Below are 16,944 nucleotides of genomic sequence, written 5' to 3'. Positions count from 1 at the left end.
GGACGACAGAGGATGAGATGGTTGGATGGCATCACCGATTCAATGGACATGAGTTTGAGTGAACTCCGGAAGTTGGTGATGGACAGGGAGGCCTGGCGTGCTGTGGTTCAGTTCAGTTCAGTTCAGTTCAGTCACTCTGTCGTGTCCGACTCTTTGCGACCCCGTGAACTGCAGCACGCCAGGCCTCCCTGTCCATCATGAACTCCCAGAGTTCACTCAAACTCACATCCATCGAGTCAGTGATGCCATCCAGCCATCTCATCCTGTTGTCCCCTTCTCCTTCTGCCCCCAATCCCTCCCAGCATCAGTCTTTTCCAATGAGTTAACTCTTCGCATGAGGTGGCCAAAGTATTGGAGCTTCAGCTTTAGCATCATTCCTTCCAAAGAACACCCAGGACTGATCTCTTTGCAGTCCAAGGGACTCTCAAGAGTCTTCTCCAACACCACAGTTCAAAAGCATCAATTCTTCGGCACTCAGCTTTCTTCACAGTCCAACTCTCATATCCATCCATGACTACTGGAAAAACCATAGCCTTGACTAGATGAACCTTTGTTGGCAAAGTAATGTCTCTGCTTTTGAATATGCTATCTAGGTTGGTCATAACTTTCCTTCCAAGGAGTAAGCGTCTTTTAATTTCATGGCTGCAATCACCATCTCCTGTGATTTTGACAGACTGGTTCCAAATAGGAAAAGGAGTACGTCAATGCTGTATATTGTCACCCTGCTTATTTAACTTCTATGCAGAGTACATCATGAGAAACGCTGGGCTGGAAGAAGCACATGCTGGAATCAAGATTACCGGGAGAAATATCAATAACTTCAGATATGCAGATGACACCACCCTTATGGCAGAAAGTGAAGAGGAACTAAAGAACCTCTTGATGAAAGTGAAAGAGGAGAGTGAAAAAGTTGGCTTAAAGCTCAACATTCAGAAAACGAAGATCATGGCATCTGGTCCCATCACTTCATGGGAAATAGACCGGGAAACATTGGAAGCAGTGTCAGACTTTATTTTGGCGGGCTCTAAAATCACTGTAGATGGTGATTGTAGCCATGGGGTCGCAAAGAGTTGGACAAGACTGAGCAACTGAACTGAACTGAATACCTACAAAGATCTGAAAAGAAATTCTCTACAGTTGGCCAAAGCAATTACATGAGAGATCACATAAAAGACATTTTTGATATTAAGAAATACATGAAATTTATTTTCTACATATTCTGGCATACAAAGTTATTTGTTAAAATAGCTGAGAGATAATATAGACAGATGACAAAAGTAGAAGAAACGGTGGATGTGTGCCAATGTTAATACCACACATTACAAGTACTTAGAAGATACTGTAGAAAGTTGCTGGACTAAAAGTCAAAAATGAAAGTATATTATTTAAGCCTAAAAATTAATTAATAGACAAAAAATAAAAAGAATAAAGACTACATGGAAAACGGGGCTGCTGCTAAGTTGCTTCAGTCGTGTCTGACTCTGTGTGACCCCATAGACGGCAGCCCACCAGGCTCCCCCGTCCCTGGGATTCTCCAGGCAAGAACACTGGAGTGGGTTGCCATTTCCTTCTCCAACGCAGGAAAGTGAAAAGTGAAAGTGAAGTCGCTTAGTCATGTCCGACTCTTCGTGACCCCATGGACTGCAGCCTACCAGGCTCCTCCGTCCATGGGATTTTCCAGGCAAGAGTATTGGAGTGGGGTGCCATCGCCTTCTCTGGGAAAATGTGGAAGGGGAAGTAAAAGAAAACTAAATTTCCCTTTAACATAACACAAAGTCCAAGCTGTTGATAAACTAAAAGATAATGAAGAATTAGGATTCTGGCAAAAATAATGAACTGAGCCAGTGTGAAAGTCTTGTTTCAACAGCCAGAAATTAAACATAAATTTCTGCAAAACACGAAAAACAAAACAAAAACTGAGTGTATCTCTTTTGAAAAATATAGCTGATGAATGTATTTATTATATTTTGTAAAGTTCTTTATGTAACAAATGTAAGGACTTAGGTAACAAATCATTCTATGAATTCACTCACAGGAAAACAGGAATCCAAAACTTCTCGTGCCCTGGTTGGGATACCTAACAGAGAAGTCAAAGTAAAACCACAGTAATGGAGAACTCCTATAACCAGTCTCCTAAGGATTAACAGAGGAAGATAAGCTCAAAATAAAAAATTACAAAATGTGTGAAGAAACCATCTTCCATGAGCAAGAGCCAGAGGGAAGAACAAATAGAAGGATTAGCATCCCCCCAAAATAGGAGTTAAATAGAGTAAAAATGCCATTCGAAAAGGTATTTTAAAAAATGACTAAGACTACTAAAGAAATAAAAGCTAGAAACCATAAAAAACAAAAAATATAGATCAATGATCAGCCAGATTTGAAAAATATAAGGAAGACCTTTTAAAAAATTTGAGTATATTCCTATGCTATATGCTATATCCACCTGACTTTTTTATTTTGACCCTCTCAATCCCCTGTACCTTTTAACCCCTTCTCCCTACTCCTTCCCTTTGAGCAATCAGTAGCCTGTTCTCTGTATCTGAGTCTATTTTGCTATGTTTGCCCTTTTATTTTTTAGATACTGTATATAAGTGAAATCATATAGTACTTGTCTTTCTCCATCTGATTTATTTCACTTAGATTATACACTGTAGATTCACCCATGTTGTCACAAAGGACAAGATTTCATCCTTTTTATGGCTAACTAATATTCCACTGTGTGTGTATATATATATATATATATGTAAATATATCTATGTATGTGTGTATAATCATTATCCATTTCATTTATCAATAGACACTTAGGTTGCATCTGTATCATAGTTATTAAATATACTGCTGCTTTGAACATACATATATCTATTCAAATTAGCGTTTTTCATTTTCTTTACATAAATGACCAAAAGAGAAATTGCTAGGCTGTATGCCAATTGTACTTTTAATTTTCTGAGGAACCTCCATACTGGTTTTCATAGTGACTGTATTAGCGTAGATTCCCACCAACAGTGCAGAATGGTTGCCTTTTCCCCATTTCCTCAACAACACCTGTTATCTGTGTTTTGTTTTTTTTGGTAAAAGTTACCCTGACAGGTGTGAGGTGTTATCTCTCTGGTTTGAGCTGCATTTCCCTGATGACTAGTGATGTTGAGCACCTCATCATGGGCCTGTTGGCCATCTGTATGTCTTCTTTGGAAATATATCTATTTAGGACCTCTGCTGATTTCTTGGATTATTTGGCTTTTTTATATTGAGTTTTATGAGTTCCATATATATATATATAGGATATTAACCCCTTATTGAACATATCATTTACAATATCTTCTCCCATTCAGTAGGCTGCCTTTTTCTTTTGTTGATAGTTTCCTCCACTGTGCCAAAGCTCTTTAGTTTGATATAGTCACGTTTATTTTTGTTCTTAATGTCCTCGCCCAGAAAGATTCAAAAAACATTACAAAGATCAATGCCAAAGAGCTCACTGCTTATATTTTCTTCTAGGAGTTTTATGGTTTTAGGTCTAACATTAAATGTTTAATCCACTTTGCATTTATTTTTGTATCTGGCATTAGAAAAGAGTCTACTTTCACTCTCTGACATCTATCTGTCCAATTTTCCCAACATCACTTATTGAAAAGACTTTTTCCCCCACTGAATATTCTTGGCTGCTTTAAGACAGATCAGTTCAGTACAGTTCAGTCGCTCAGTTGTGTCCGACTCTTTGCGACCCCATGAATCGCAGCACACCAGGCTTCCCTGTCCATCACCAACTCCAGGAGTTCACTCAGACTCGCATCCATCGAGTCAGTGATGCCATCCAGCCATTTCATCCTCTGCCGTCCCCTTCTCCGCCTGCCCCCAATCCCTCCCAGCATCAGAGTCTTTTCCAATGAGTCAACTCTTCACATGAGGTGGCCAAAGTATTGGAGTTTCAGCTTTAGCATCATTCCTTCCAAAGAAATCCCAGGGCTGATCTCCTTCAGAATGGACTGGTTGGATCTCCTTGCAGTCCAAGGGACCCTCAAGAGTCTTCTCCAACACCACAGTTCAAAAGCATCAATCCTTCAGCGCTCAGCCTTCTTCACAGTCCAACTCTCACATCCATACATGACCACAGGAAAAACCACAGCCTTGACTAGACAGACCTTAGTCGGCAAAGTAATGTCTCTGCTTTTGAATATACTATCTAGGTTGATCATAACTATTCTTCCAAGGAGTAAACGTCTTTTAATTTCATGGCTTCAGTCAACATCTGCAGTGATTTTGGAGCCCAAGAAAATTAACTCTGACACTGTTTCCACTGTTTCCCCATCTATTTCCCGTGAAGTGATGGGACCGGATGCCATGATCTTCATTTTCTGAATGTTGAGCTTTAAGCCAACTTTTTCACTCTTCTCTTTTACTTTCATCAAGAGGCTTTAAGTTCCTCTTCACTTTCTGCCATAAGGGTGGTGTCATATACATATCTGAGGTTATTGATATTTCTCCCGGCAATCTTAATTCCAGCTTGTGTTTCTTCCAGTCCAGCGTTTCTCATGATGTAGTTGACCATATAAATGTGCTCTGTTCTATTCCACTGATCTATGCGTCTGGTTTCATACCAGTACCATATTGTTTGATTATTATGGCTTTGTATACCACACAAATTTGATTTTGAAATCATGAAGCAAGACAACTCTAGCCTTGTACCTTCTCAAGCTCTCTTTGGCTGTCTGGGGTCTTCTTGGTTCCACACAAATTTTAGGACTATCTGTTCTGTGAAAAATGCAATGGGTATTTTGACAGTGATTGTATTGACTATGAAGATTACTTTGGCCTATATGGACATTTTAACAATGTTAATTCTTTCAACCCATTACCATGGTGTATCTTTCCATTTATTTGTGTTCAATTTCTTTCACATTTGTGTCATAGTTTTCAGTGAACATGTCATTTACCTCCTTGGTTAAATTATTCCTATTTTATTATTTCTGATGTAGTTGTAAAAGAACAACTGTAATTTCTCTGACAGCATATTATTTGTGTATAGAAATGCAACAGATTTCTGTATGATAATACTGTCTCCTGCAACTTTGTTGTTTAGTTTCTAAGTCATGTCCAACTCTTTGCAACTCCATGGACTGTAAGCTCACCAGGCTCCTCTGTCCATGGGATTTTCCAGGCAATAATACTGGAGTGGTTGCCATTTCCTCCTTCAGGGGATTTTCTCAATCCAGGGATCGAACCTGCATCTCCTGCTTGGCAGGCAGATTCTTCACCTCTGAGCCACCAGGGAAGCATCTTACAACTTTACTGAATTCATTTATTAGTTCTTATCGTTTTCTGGTATTGTCTTCAGGGTTTTCTATATATAGAATCATGATATCTGCAAATAGCGACAGTTTTGCTTCTTCTGTTCCTATTTGGATGCCTTTTATTTATCTTTCTTACCTAATTACTGTGGCCAGGAATCACAGTAACATGTTGAATAAAACTGGTAAGAGTGGGTGTCCTTAAAAAAAAAAAAAAAAAGAGTGGGTGTCCTTGTTTTGTTCCTGATCCTAGAGGAAAAGTTTAAAGCTTTTTACCACTGTGTATAGTATTAGCTGTTGGTTTTTCATATATGGCCTTTACTATGTTATGTTCCCTCTATAACCACTTTATTGAAGGTTTTTATGATAAACAGAGATTGAATTTTGTCAAAATCTTTTCTGTATCTATTGAGATGATCATACGATTTTTCTTCTTCAATGTGTTAATGTGATCCATCACATGATTGATTTGTGAGTATTGACTCCTACTTGCAGCCCTGGGGTAAATCTTACTTCATCATGGTGTTTAATCGTTTCAACTGTTATTGAATTCCATTTGCTAATATTTGTTGAAGATTTTCGGATCTCATCAGGTATCACTGCCTTGTAATTTTCTTTTTTGTGTGATATCTTTGTCTGGTTTTGGTATCAGGGTTAATGCTGGCCTTGTAAAATGAGTTTGAACGTGTTTCTTTTGCTTCAATATTTATGGAATAGTTGGACAAGACTAGGTATTATCTGTTCTTTATTTGGCCAAGCCACTTGACTTATGGGATCTTAGTTCCCCAACCAGAGATCAAACCTGGGCCCCCTGCAGTGGAAGCGTGAAGTCTTAACCACTGGACATCCAGGAAAATCCCAACTGGTTCTTTAAATACTTGGTAGAATTCCTCTGTGAAGCCATCTGATTCTGGACTTTTGTTTGTTAAGAGTTGTTTGACTACTGATTCAATTTCACTATAGCAATCAGTCAGTTCAGATATTTTATTTCTTCCTGATTCAGTCTTTGAAGACTGTATGATTCTAGGAATTCATACATTTTTTTCCAGGTTTTCCAATCCATTGGTACATAATTGTCTACAGCGGTTTCTTATGAGTGTTTGTATTTCTGTGATATTGGTTGTAACTTCTCTTTTATCTCTGATTTTGATAGGTGTATGCTGCTGTTGTTCAGTTGCCCAGCTGTGTCTGGCTCTTTGTGAACCCATGGATTGCAGCATGCCAGGCTTCCCTGTCCCTCACTATCTCCTGAAGTTTGCCCAAGTTTCTGTCCATTGCACTGTTGATGCCATCCAGCCATCTTATCCTCTGACACCCTCTTCTCCTTCTGCCCTCAATCTTTCCCAGCACCAGAGACTTTTCCAATGAGCGAGCTATTCGCATCAGGTGACCAAAATACTGCAGCATCAACTTCAGCTTCAGCCCTTCCAATGAGTCTTCGGGGTTGATTTCCTTTAAGACTGACTGGCTGGATCTCTTTGTTGTCCAAGGGACTCTCAGGAATCTTCTCCAGCACCACAGTTCAAAGACATCAATTCTTTGGCATTCTGCCTTCTTTATGGTCCAGTTCTTACAACTGTATGTGAGACCACTGGGAAGACCATAGACTTGACTATAGGGATATTTGTCGGCTGAGTAATATCTCTGCTTTTCAACACACTGTCTAGGTTTGTCATAGCTTTCCTGAAAAGAAGCAATCGTTTTCTGATTTCATGGCTGCATCACCATCTGCAGTGACTTTAGAGCCCAAGAAGAGGAAATCTGTCACTGCTTCCACCTTTTCCCCTTCTATTTGCCATGAAGTAATGGAGCCAGATGCCATGATCTTAGCTTTTTTCATATTTAGTTTTAAGCCAGCTTTTTCACTCTCCACCTTCACTCTCCTCAAGAGGTTCTTTAGTTCCTCTTCACTTTCTGCCATTAGTGTGATATCATCTGCATATCTGAGGTTGTTGATGTCTCTCCTGCCTATCTTGATTCTAGCTTAACTCATCCAGTCTGGCATTTCTCATGGTGTGCTCAGTTTATAGTTTAAATAAACAGGGTGACAGCAGACAGCCCTGTGGTATTCCTTTCTCAATCCTGAACCAATCAGTTGTTCCATACAGGGTTCTAAGTGTTCCTTGCTGACCCACATACAGGTTTCTCAGGAGAGGTAAGATGGTCCGGTACTCCCACCTCTTTAAGAACTTTTCAGTTTGTTATGATCCACATAGTCAAAGGCTTTAGCGCAGTCAATGAAACAGAGGTAGATATTTTTCTGAAATTCCCTTGCCTTCTCTATGATCCAGCGAACGTTGGCAACTTGATCTCTGGCTCTTCTGCCTTTTCTAAACCCGGCATGAAGATCTGGAAGTTCTTGGCTCACGTAATGCTGAAGCCTAGCATGAAAGAGTTAAAATAGGACCTTACTAGCATAGCATAGGAGATGAGTGCAACTCTCAGATGGTTTGAAGATTGTTTAATACTACTATAGGTGTATACTTACTGACAGCTAACATTTTGTCAACTGCTTTCTGCTTGCTTTTGTAATACTTCTATGCTTTTCCTTTAGTCTCTTCCCTTGTGGTATGATAACTTTCTTTAGTGTTAAGTTTGGGTTCCTTTCCCTTTTATTTTTCTGTATCTATTGCAAATTTTTGGTTTACTATTACCATGAAGTTCATATATATTGACATGTGTGTATAGATATATATGTAAATATAAAATACATAAATATGGAACCAGTCTGTTGTTCCATGTCCAGCTCTAACTGTTGCTTCCTGACCTGCATACAGATTTCTCAAGAGGCAGATTAGGTGGTCTGGTATTCCTATCTCTTTCAGAATTTTCCACAGTTTATTGTGATCCATATAGTCAAAGGCTTTGGCATAGTCAATAAAGCAGAACTAGATGTTTTTCTGGAACTCTTGCTTTTTCCATGAAACAGCGGATGTTGGCAATTTGATCTCTGGTTCCTCTGCCTTTTCTAAAACCAGCTTGAACATCAGGGAGTTCACGGTTCACGTATTGCTGAAGTCTGGCTTGGAGAATTTTGAGCATTACTTTACTAGCATGTGAGAAGAGTGCAATTGTGTGGTAGTTTGAGCATTCTCTGGCATTGCCTTTTGTTGGGATTGGAATGAAAACTGACCTTTTCCAGTCCTGTGGCCACTGCTGAGTTTTCCAAATTTGCTGGCATATTGAGTGCAGCACTTTCACAGCATCATCTTTGAGGATTTGAAACAGCTCAACTGGAATTCCATCACCTCCACTAGCTTTGTTCATAGTGATGCTTTCTAAGGCCCACTTGACTTCACATTCCAGGATGTCTGGCTCTAGATTAGTGATCACATCATCATGATTATCTGGGTCGTGAAGATCTTTTCTGTACAGTTCTCCCGTGTATTCTTGCCACCTCTTCTTAATATTTTCTGCTTCTGTTAGGTCCAGGCCATTTCTGTCCTTTATCGAGCCCATCTTTGCATAAAATGTTCCGGCTGTATATTGTCACCCTGCTTATTTAACTTTTATGCAGAGTACATCATGAGAAACACTGGGCTGGAAGAAGCACAAGCTGGAATCAAGATTGCTGGGAGAAATATCAATAACCTCAGATATGCAGATGACACCACCGTTATGGCAGAAAGTGAAGAGGAGCTAAAAAGCCTCTCGATGAAAGTGAAAGAGGAGAGTGAAAAAGTTGGCTTAAAGGTCAACATTCAGAAAACAAAGATCATGGCATCTGGTCCCATCACTTCATGGGAAATAGATGGAGAAACAGTAGAAACAGTGTCAGACTTTATTTTTGGGGCCTCCAAAATCACTGCAGATGGTGACTGCAGCCATGAAATTAAAAGACGCTTACTCCTTGGAAGAAAAATTATGACCAACCTAGATAGTATATTCAAAAGCAGAGACATTACTTTGCCGACTAAGGTCCACCTAGTCAAGGCTATGGTTTTTCCTGTGGTCATGTATGGTTGTGAGAGTTGGACCGTGAAGAAGGCTGAGCGCCGAAGAATTGATGCTTTTGAACTGTGGTGTTGGAGAAGACTCTTGAGGGTCCCTTGGACTGCAAGGAGATCCAACCAGTCCATTCTGAAGGAGATCAACCCTGGGATTTCTCTGGAAGGAATGATGCAGAAGCTGAAGCTCCAATACTTTGGACACCTCATGCAAAGAGTTGACTCATTGGAGAGGACTCTGATGCTGGGAGGGATTTGGGGCAGGAGGAGAAGGGGATGACCAAGGATGAGATGGCTGGATGGCATCACGGATGCGATGGACGTGAGTCTGAGTGAACTCCAGGAAACGGTGATGGACAGGGAAGCCTGACGTGCTGCGATTCATGGGGTCACAAAGACTCGGACACGACTGAGTGACTGAACTGAACTGAACTGAACTGATACACACACACACGTTGTTGTTGTTATTCAGTCACCCAGTCTTGTCTGAATCTTTGAGACTCCATGGACTGCAGCACACCATCTCTCTGTCCCACACCATCTCTCGAAATTTGCCTAAGTTCGTATTCATTGCATTGGTGATGCTATCCAGCCATCTCATCCTCAGATGCCCTCTTCTCCTTTTGCCCTCAATCTTTCCCAGCATCAGGGACTTGTCCAATCTGAGTCAGCTGTTTGCACAAGATGACCAAAATACTGGAGCTTCAGCCTCAGCATCAGTCCTTCCAATGAGTATTCAGGGTTGATTTCCCTTAAGATCAACTGGTTTGATCTCTTTGCTGTCAACGGGACTTTCAAGAGTCTTCTCCTATACCATAATTCAAAGGCATCAATTCTTTGGCATTCTGCCTTATTTATGATCCAGTTCAATATATATACACATACATATATGTATTCTTACATATATATTTATATACACACATATACATAATTTTATATATTTATATATATACACACATTATATAAATGTTTTAAAATGACAGTTGCTTAAGTTCAAATGCTTTTAAGCGCTACATTTTTACTCCACACCCCATGTTTTATGTTTTGAATACCATATTTTACATTTTTCTATTCTTTGTATCATCTAACTCTTTAATGTAGCTTTAGTTATTTTTACAACTTTTCCTTTTTTAAAAAAATTGAAACATATTTGATTTAGAATGTTGTTAGTTTATGATGTATAGGAAAGTGATTCAGTTATGTTGTTTTTCAGATTCTTTTTCATTTTAAATACTGAAGATAGTTCTGTAATTTCTGTCTTTTAATCTTCATTCTACCCCTTTCTAAGGGTTTGAACTGCTGCCTTTACTATATATTTGTCTTTATTAGTGAGATTTTTTTCTTTCATATATTTTGTTATTTCTGGTTATGGCCTTTTCCTTTCACTTGAAGAAGATCCTTTCACATTTGTTATAGGATCCATTTTGTGATGATGAACTTTTAGCTTCTGCTTGTGTGGCAAACTTCTTCTCTCCTTCAATTCTGAATGATAGCCTTGCTGGTAAAGTATTCTTGGCAATAAGTTATTTTGGTTTTTTTTCTGGTTTCAGTACTTTAAATATAATGTGTTACTCCCTCCTGTCCTATGAAGTTTTGCTGAAAAATCAGCTGACAGGACTTCTAAACACAAAAAATAGATTTTAAAATAAAAAATTCAATAAACAGATTAAATAGCAATTTGCAATATAGCTGAAGTGATAATTAGGAACTTTATGACAGAGGTTATCAAATTAGACTACAGGTGAGCAGAACAGGAATGAAAGATAATTGGTTGTCATGATAAATTCTGAACTATTTGAACTATTGTTGAAGGTATTTGTACCTTTAAAACATTATTTAAAAATTAAGAATGCTTACGTGTGTTTGATAAAACTTAGCTGAAGACAGTGTTCTGTCATTTACTACTGAGTATTTAAGGAATCATGTGTGAAATTCTTCTTGAATTCATTCACAGGTAAATGGAAATCTAGAGCTTCTCAGGCCTTAGCTGCAAGAATTCAAGAATAATTTTAGTCCTCAGCAGTTAAGCAGCTCACTCACCATATATATTTGATTTCTCACTATAATTTTTCTGTTTTTTGGCCATGCTGTATAACTTGTGTGATCTTAATTCCTTTACCAGGGACTGAACATATCCCATGGCAGTGAAAGCACTAAGTCCTAATCACAGGACCTCCAGGGAATTTCCAAAGCAATTTTTTTACTTACTTACTTTTCCTTTCTTGTATTTTATATGTTTTTTTAAAGTCCCTTGAGATTAACTTCAAAAATATACAAACAGCTCATAAAGCTCAATATTAAGAACAAAACAATCCAATCAAAAAAATGGGCAGAACACCTAAACAGACATTTCTTCAAAGAAGACATACAGATGGCCAACAGGCACATAAAAAAATGTATAAAATCACTAATTATTAGATAAATGCAAATCAAAACTATAATGAGGTATTGCTTTACTCCATTCAGAATGGCCCTCATCAAAAAGTCTACAAATAATAAATGCTGGAGAGAGAAAAGGGAACCCTCCTACACTGTTGGTGGGAATGTAAAGTGGTATAACCACTATGAAAAACTACCATATGATCCTACAATTCCACTCCTGGGCATGTATCTAGAGAAAACTATTATCCATCCCAGTGTTCACTGCAGGACTATCTATAAGAGCCAAGACATGGAAGTAACTTAAACGTCCATCCACAGATGAATGGATAAATACATATATATGCACAATACAGCAACATGAATGGACTTTGAGGTTATCTAACTAAGTAAAGTAAGCCAGATAAAGATAAATATATGATATCGCTTATATGTGGAATCAAAAAAAAAAGGTACAAATGAACTTATATTTAAAACAGAAGACGACTCACAGATCAAGGGAGGGGAGGGATATGTCAGTAGGATGGGATTAACATATATACACTACTATATATAAGACAGATAACCAACAAGAACCTACTGTATAGCATAGAGAACTATACTCAGTATTTTGCAGTAACATAAAAGGGAAAAGAACCTGAAAAATAATATAGGTTACTGAATCTTTCTGCTGTACACCTGAAACTTACATGACATTGTAAGTCAACGATACTACAATCTTGAATAAATAAATAAATAAATAAATAAATAAATCTCCTTTGAAATTCTTTTTGAAAGACAGTGGGAGTATAACACAGTGGGAGTATATCTATAAAATACTTATTATATTAGATGTTAAAAAGTTATAGATTTCTTACCCCTGCCAAAAGAGACTAATCTTCTCAGGTGTTTATATCAACTTAAATTTTTCTCTAAAGTATGTGTATGTCTTAAAAAGTTCACTGAGATTCATAAATAGGTGTTAGAACTGATTAAGCTTTATAAAACCTATAAATGTTCAGCTGCTCTCCTTGAGACCAAGTAGAGACAGAGGAGGGAAACTCCTGGTCCATTAAGCCTTCCTTATGGGTTCTCAAGGGTTCCTTGACCACAGTTTGAAAATCACTGCCACCATGTGACTCTCAACTATTCAATTAATAACTTGATTATTCAATTAAGTCTGACTGTTCTAACCACAATACACGAGTCAAAAAACCACAGAATATTTTGATGAAGAAGCATCCACTTTTCGGATATTTTAAAAAATAAAGCCAGACGTATAAAGAGGATGAAAATAATGGAACTGACAGAAAAGTTTAGATAAAACTCAATAATGTTATCCCAGTCAAAATTAGCATTTTTGTTGCTTCTCCTTAAAGCTAAATGAAACACAGCAATAGAAGCATAATCACTAAAAATCCAGTAATAGGTTAAGGATTATCTTAAATCTTAAGAGCAATTAGATAGAAATCAAGTTATAAAATTTTATTTTCTTACATTGTAGAGACAAGGCAAATGTTTACATCTTGAGTGCTGTTGAATTCTTTCACAATCTTGATTCTTTCCTCTGATTTTGTACTTCCATCAAGTCGTCGGTAATCAAGTCCAGATGCCATACAGTATTGCTGCAGCACATCAAGCAACTAGAGGAAAGATACAGAGACATGCAAAAATAAACTCACGGTTTAATAAGTTTCATACCATTATACAGATGAGCTTTATTAAGTATTAATATCGCTGTTCACAATTTCCTTCTTATAATTACAAGAGCAACAAATATTTTCTATTTTCTGACTCATACATCTTCCTACTATTACACTGAAACTGACTTTAACATTTGGCAACCTTTGTGTTAAAAAAAGAAAAATCAATATTTCAATGGAAAAAATCAATCTTTAGCTTTCTAAACTAAAAAAAAAAGGAATAAAAAGAAAAGTATTGGCCAACTCATTTATCTAATTATATTAATTATTTTTGCTATAGTCCACATTCTTAAATATCTTAAAGAACATTTTAATTATTAACAAAAACATCTAAGTAGAGAATCAGAAATCTATCTTTATGTTTGCTATCTGATAGTAAGTAATTCTGATATCGGAGAAGGCAATGGAGATTTAAGTATCTGTTTTAAAAGTTGTGTACCTCATTACCATTTCCCACAGAAATCATTAAGAAGCAGAAGATATCTGGAAGAGGTCGTAAGAATATACAGAAGAACAAAAGATCTTCATGACCCAGATAATCACGATGGTATAATCACTCACCTAGAGCCAGACAACCTGGAATGTGAAGTCAAGTGGGTCTTAAGAAGCATCACTACAAACAAAGCTAGTGGAGGTAATGGAATTCCAGTTGAGCTATTTCAAATCCTGAAAGATGATGCTGTGAAAGTGCTGCACTCAATATGCCAACAAATTTGGAAAACTCAGCAGTGGCCACAGGACTGGAAAAGGTCAGTTTTCATTCCAATTCCAAAGAAAGGCAATGCAAAAGAACGCTCAAACTACCGCACAACTGCTCATTTCACATGTTGGCAAAGTAATGCACAAAAGTCTCCAAGCCAGGCTTCACCAATATATGAACTGTGAACTTCCAGATGTTCAAGATGGATTTAGAAAAGGCAGAGGAACCAGAGATCAAATTGCCAACATCTGCTGTTTCATTGAAAAAGCAAGAAGAGTTCCAGAAAAACATCTACTTCTGCTATACTGACTATGTCAAAGCCTTTGCTGTGTGGATCACAACAAACTGTCGAAAATTCTTAAAGAGATGGAAACACCAGACCACCTTACCTGCCTCCTGAGATATCTGTATGCAGGTCAAGAAGCAACAGTTAGAACTGGACATGGAACAACAGACTGGTTCCAAATAGGAAAAGGAGTACGTCAAGGCTGTATATTGTCACCCTGCTTATTTAACTTCTATGCAGAGTACGTCATGAGAAACGCTGGGCTGGATGAAGCACAAGCTAGAATCAAGATTGTCGGGAGAAATATCAATAACCTCAGATATGCAGATGACACCACCCTTATGGCAGAAAGTGAAGAACTAAAAAGCCTCTTGATGAAAGTGAAAGAGGAGAGTGAAAAAGTTGGCTTAAAGCTCAACATTCAGAAAACAAAGATCAATGCTTCTGGTCTCATCACTTCATGGCAAATAGACGGGGAAACAGTGACAGACTTATTTTTTGGACTCCAAAATCACTGCAGATGGTGACCACGGTCATGAAATTAAAGGATGCCTGCTCCTTGCAAGATAAGTTATAACCAACCTAGACAGCATATTTAAAAGCAGAGACATTACTTTGCCAATAAAGGTCTATCTAGTCAAGGCTATGGTTTTTCCAGTAGTCATGTATGGATGTTAGAGTTGGACTATAAAGAAACCTGAACGCCAAAGAATTGATACTTTTGAACTGTGATGTTGGAGAAGATTCTTGAGAGCTTCTTGGACAGCAAGGAGATCCAACCAGTCCATCCTAAAGGAAATCAGTCCTGAGTATTCACTGGAAGGACTGATTCTGAAGCTGAAACTCCAATACTCTGGCCACCTGATGCAAAGAACCTACTCATTTGAAAAGACTCTGATGCTGGGAATGATTGAAGGTGGAAGGAGAAGGGGATGACAGAGGATGAGATGGTTGGATGGCATCACCAACTCAATGGACAGGAGCTTGAGTAATCTCCAGGAGTTGGTGATGGACAGGGAAGCCTGGCGTGTTGCAGTCCATGGGGTCAGAAAGAGTTGGACACGACTGAGCGACTAAACAGAATGGAACTGAACTCACAGAAGATACATAAGCAGTAAATGTGGCTAGATGTTTTTTTAAATCTCTTTAAGATACAGACACCTCTTTACAGACTTTTAGGCCTCAGGAACTAGACCTGAATCAATCGAAAATATGCTTCACACAAAACTCACCTTGGTGGAAAAGGAGAAAAGAAGAACTTTATCTTTGTTTTTCCTGCAGTGATTTAAAAGCTGCTGAAGAACCTGGAAGAGAACCACAAGAACATCAGTGAACCAGTTTCAATAAAAAGTATACTTTATATACATAAACAACACTTAAGAATTTTTTTAAAAATTATTTTATACAATATAATCTCAGTAATCTTTGATAATTCCCTTCATCTTTTCCAAGTTTAAAGTATTAGATATTACATGAGATGGTGATGGACAGGGAGGCCTGGTGTGCTGCGATTGATGGGGTCGCAAAGAGTCAGACACCAACTGAGCGACTGAACTGAACTGAACTGAACCGAAATTCATCATCATATTGTTAAAAATGAGGTAAATTAAATTGCTCAAGGACTTAGTTCATCTCATCTGGATTAATAAAAAGAAAGCATTTTAGATTATAAGATGCATTTAAATTGATTAATTTAATTTCCAAAAACACTTTTTTTATACTTACAGTATGTTCAGAAACTAAATTACAGAACAGTATTTCTTTTAGGACTTGGGCCTAGATATCCATCTAATATCAAGAAAACTAGAGATATCAAGAAAACTAGAGATATCGAGGGAATATTTCATGCAAGGATGGGCACAATGAAGGACAGAAATGGTATGGACCTAACAGAAGCAGAAGACATTAAGAAAAGGTGTACACAGAAGGACTATACGAAAAAAGGTCTTAATGACCCAGAAAACCGCAATGGTGCACTTACCTAGAGTCAGATGTGCTGGAGTGTTAAGTCAAGTGAGCCTTAGGAAGCATTACTAATTACTACAAACAAAACTAGTGGAGGTAACAGAACTACAGCTGAGTTATTTATAATCCTAAAAGATGATGCTGTTAAATTGTCAGATATATGTATATATATATATATATATACACACACACATATATATGTCAGATATACATATTGTACCATTCTAATGGTATAAAGTGAAGAGGAACCAAAGAGCCTCTTGATGAGGGTGAAGAGGAGAGTGAAAAAGCTGGCTTGAAACTCAGTTCAGTTCAGTTCAGTTCAGTTCAGTCGCTCAGTTGTGTCCGACTCTTTGCGACCCCATGAATCACAGCACGCCAGGCCTCCCTGTTTATCACCAATTCCCAGAGTTCACTCAGACTCACGTCTATCGAGTCTGTGATGCCATCCAGCCATCTCATCCTGGGTCGTCCCCTTCCCCTTCTGTCCCCAATCCCTCCCAACATCAGAGTCTTTTCCAGTGAGTCAACTCTTCACATAAGGTGGCCAAAGTACTGGAGCTTCAGCTTTAGCATCATTCCTTCCAAAGACATCCCAGGGCTGATCTCCTTCAGAATGGACTGGTTGGATCTCCTTGCAGTCCAAGGGACCCTCAAGAGTCTTCTCCAACACCACAGTTCAAAAGCATCAATCCTTCAG

At 38.1% G+C, this 16,944-nt stretch overlaps 1 protein-coding gene across 1 annotated transcript in view; it reads right to left on the bottom strand.

Moving 5' to 3' along the window:
* The window catches only part of ERCC6L2 (ERCC excision repair 6 like 2), a 150,917-nt gene that overhangs the window by 79,073 nt on the left and 54,900 nt on the right, over positions 1-16,944 (bottom strand). Inside the window, exons 10-11 of the mRNA XM_068973896.1 lie at positions 15,512-15,583; positions 13,088-13,233 (exon numbers count right to left, since the gene is read on the bottom strand). Of these exons, the coding sequence (XP_068829997.1) occupies positions 13,088-13,233; positions 15,512-15,583 (218 nt within the window). The remainder of the gene's footprint in view (positions 1-13,087; positions 13,234-15,511; positions 15,584-16,944) is intronic.

This window comes from Capricornis sumatraensis, chromosome 6, assembly GCF_032405125.1.
Source record: "Capricornis sumatraensis isolate serow.1 chromosome 6, serow.2, whole genome shotgun sequence".
NCBI lineage: Eukaryota > Metazoa > Chordata > Mammalia > Artiodactyla > Bovidae > Capricornis > Capricornis sumatraensis.
Note: the sequence above shows the minus strand (reverse complement) of the source record. Positions and strands in the feature narration are given on the sequence as shown.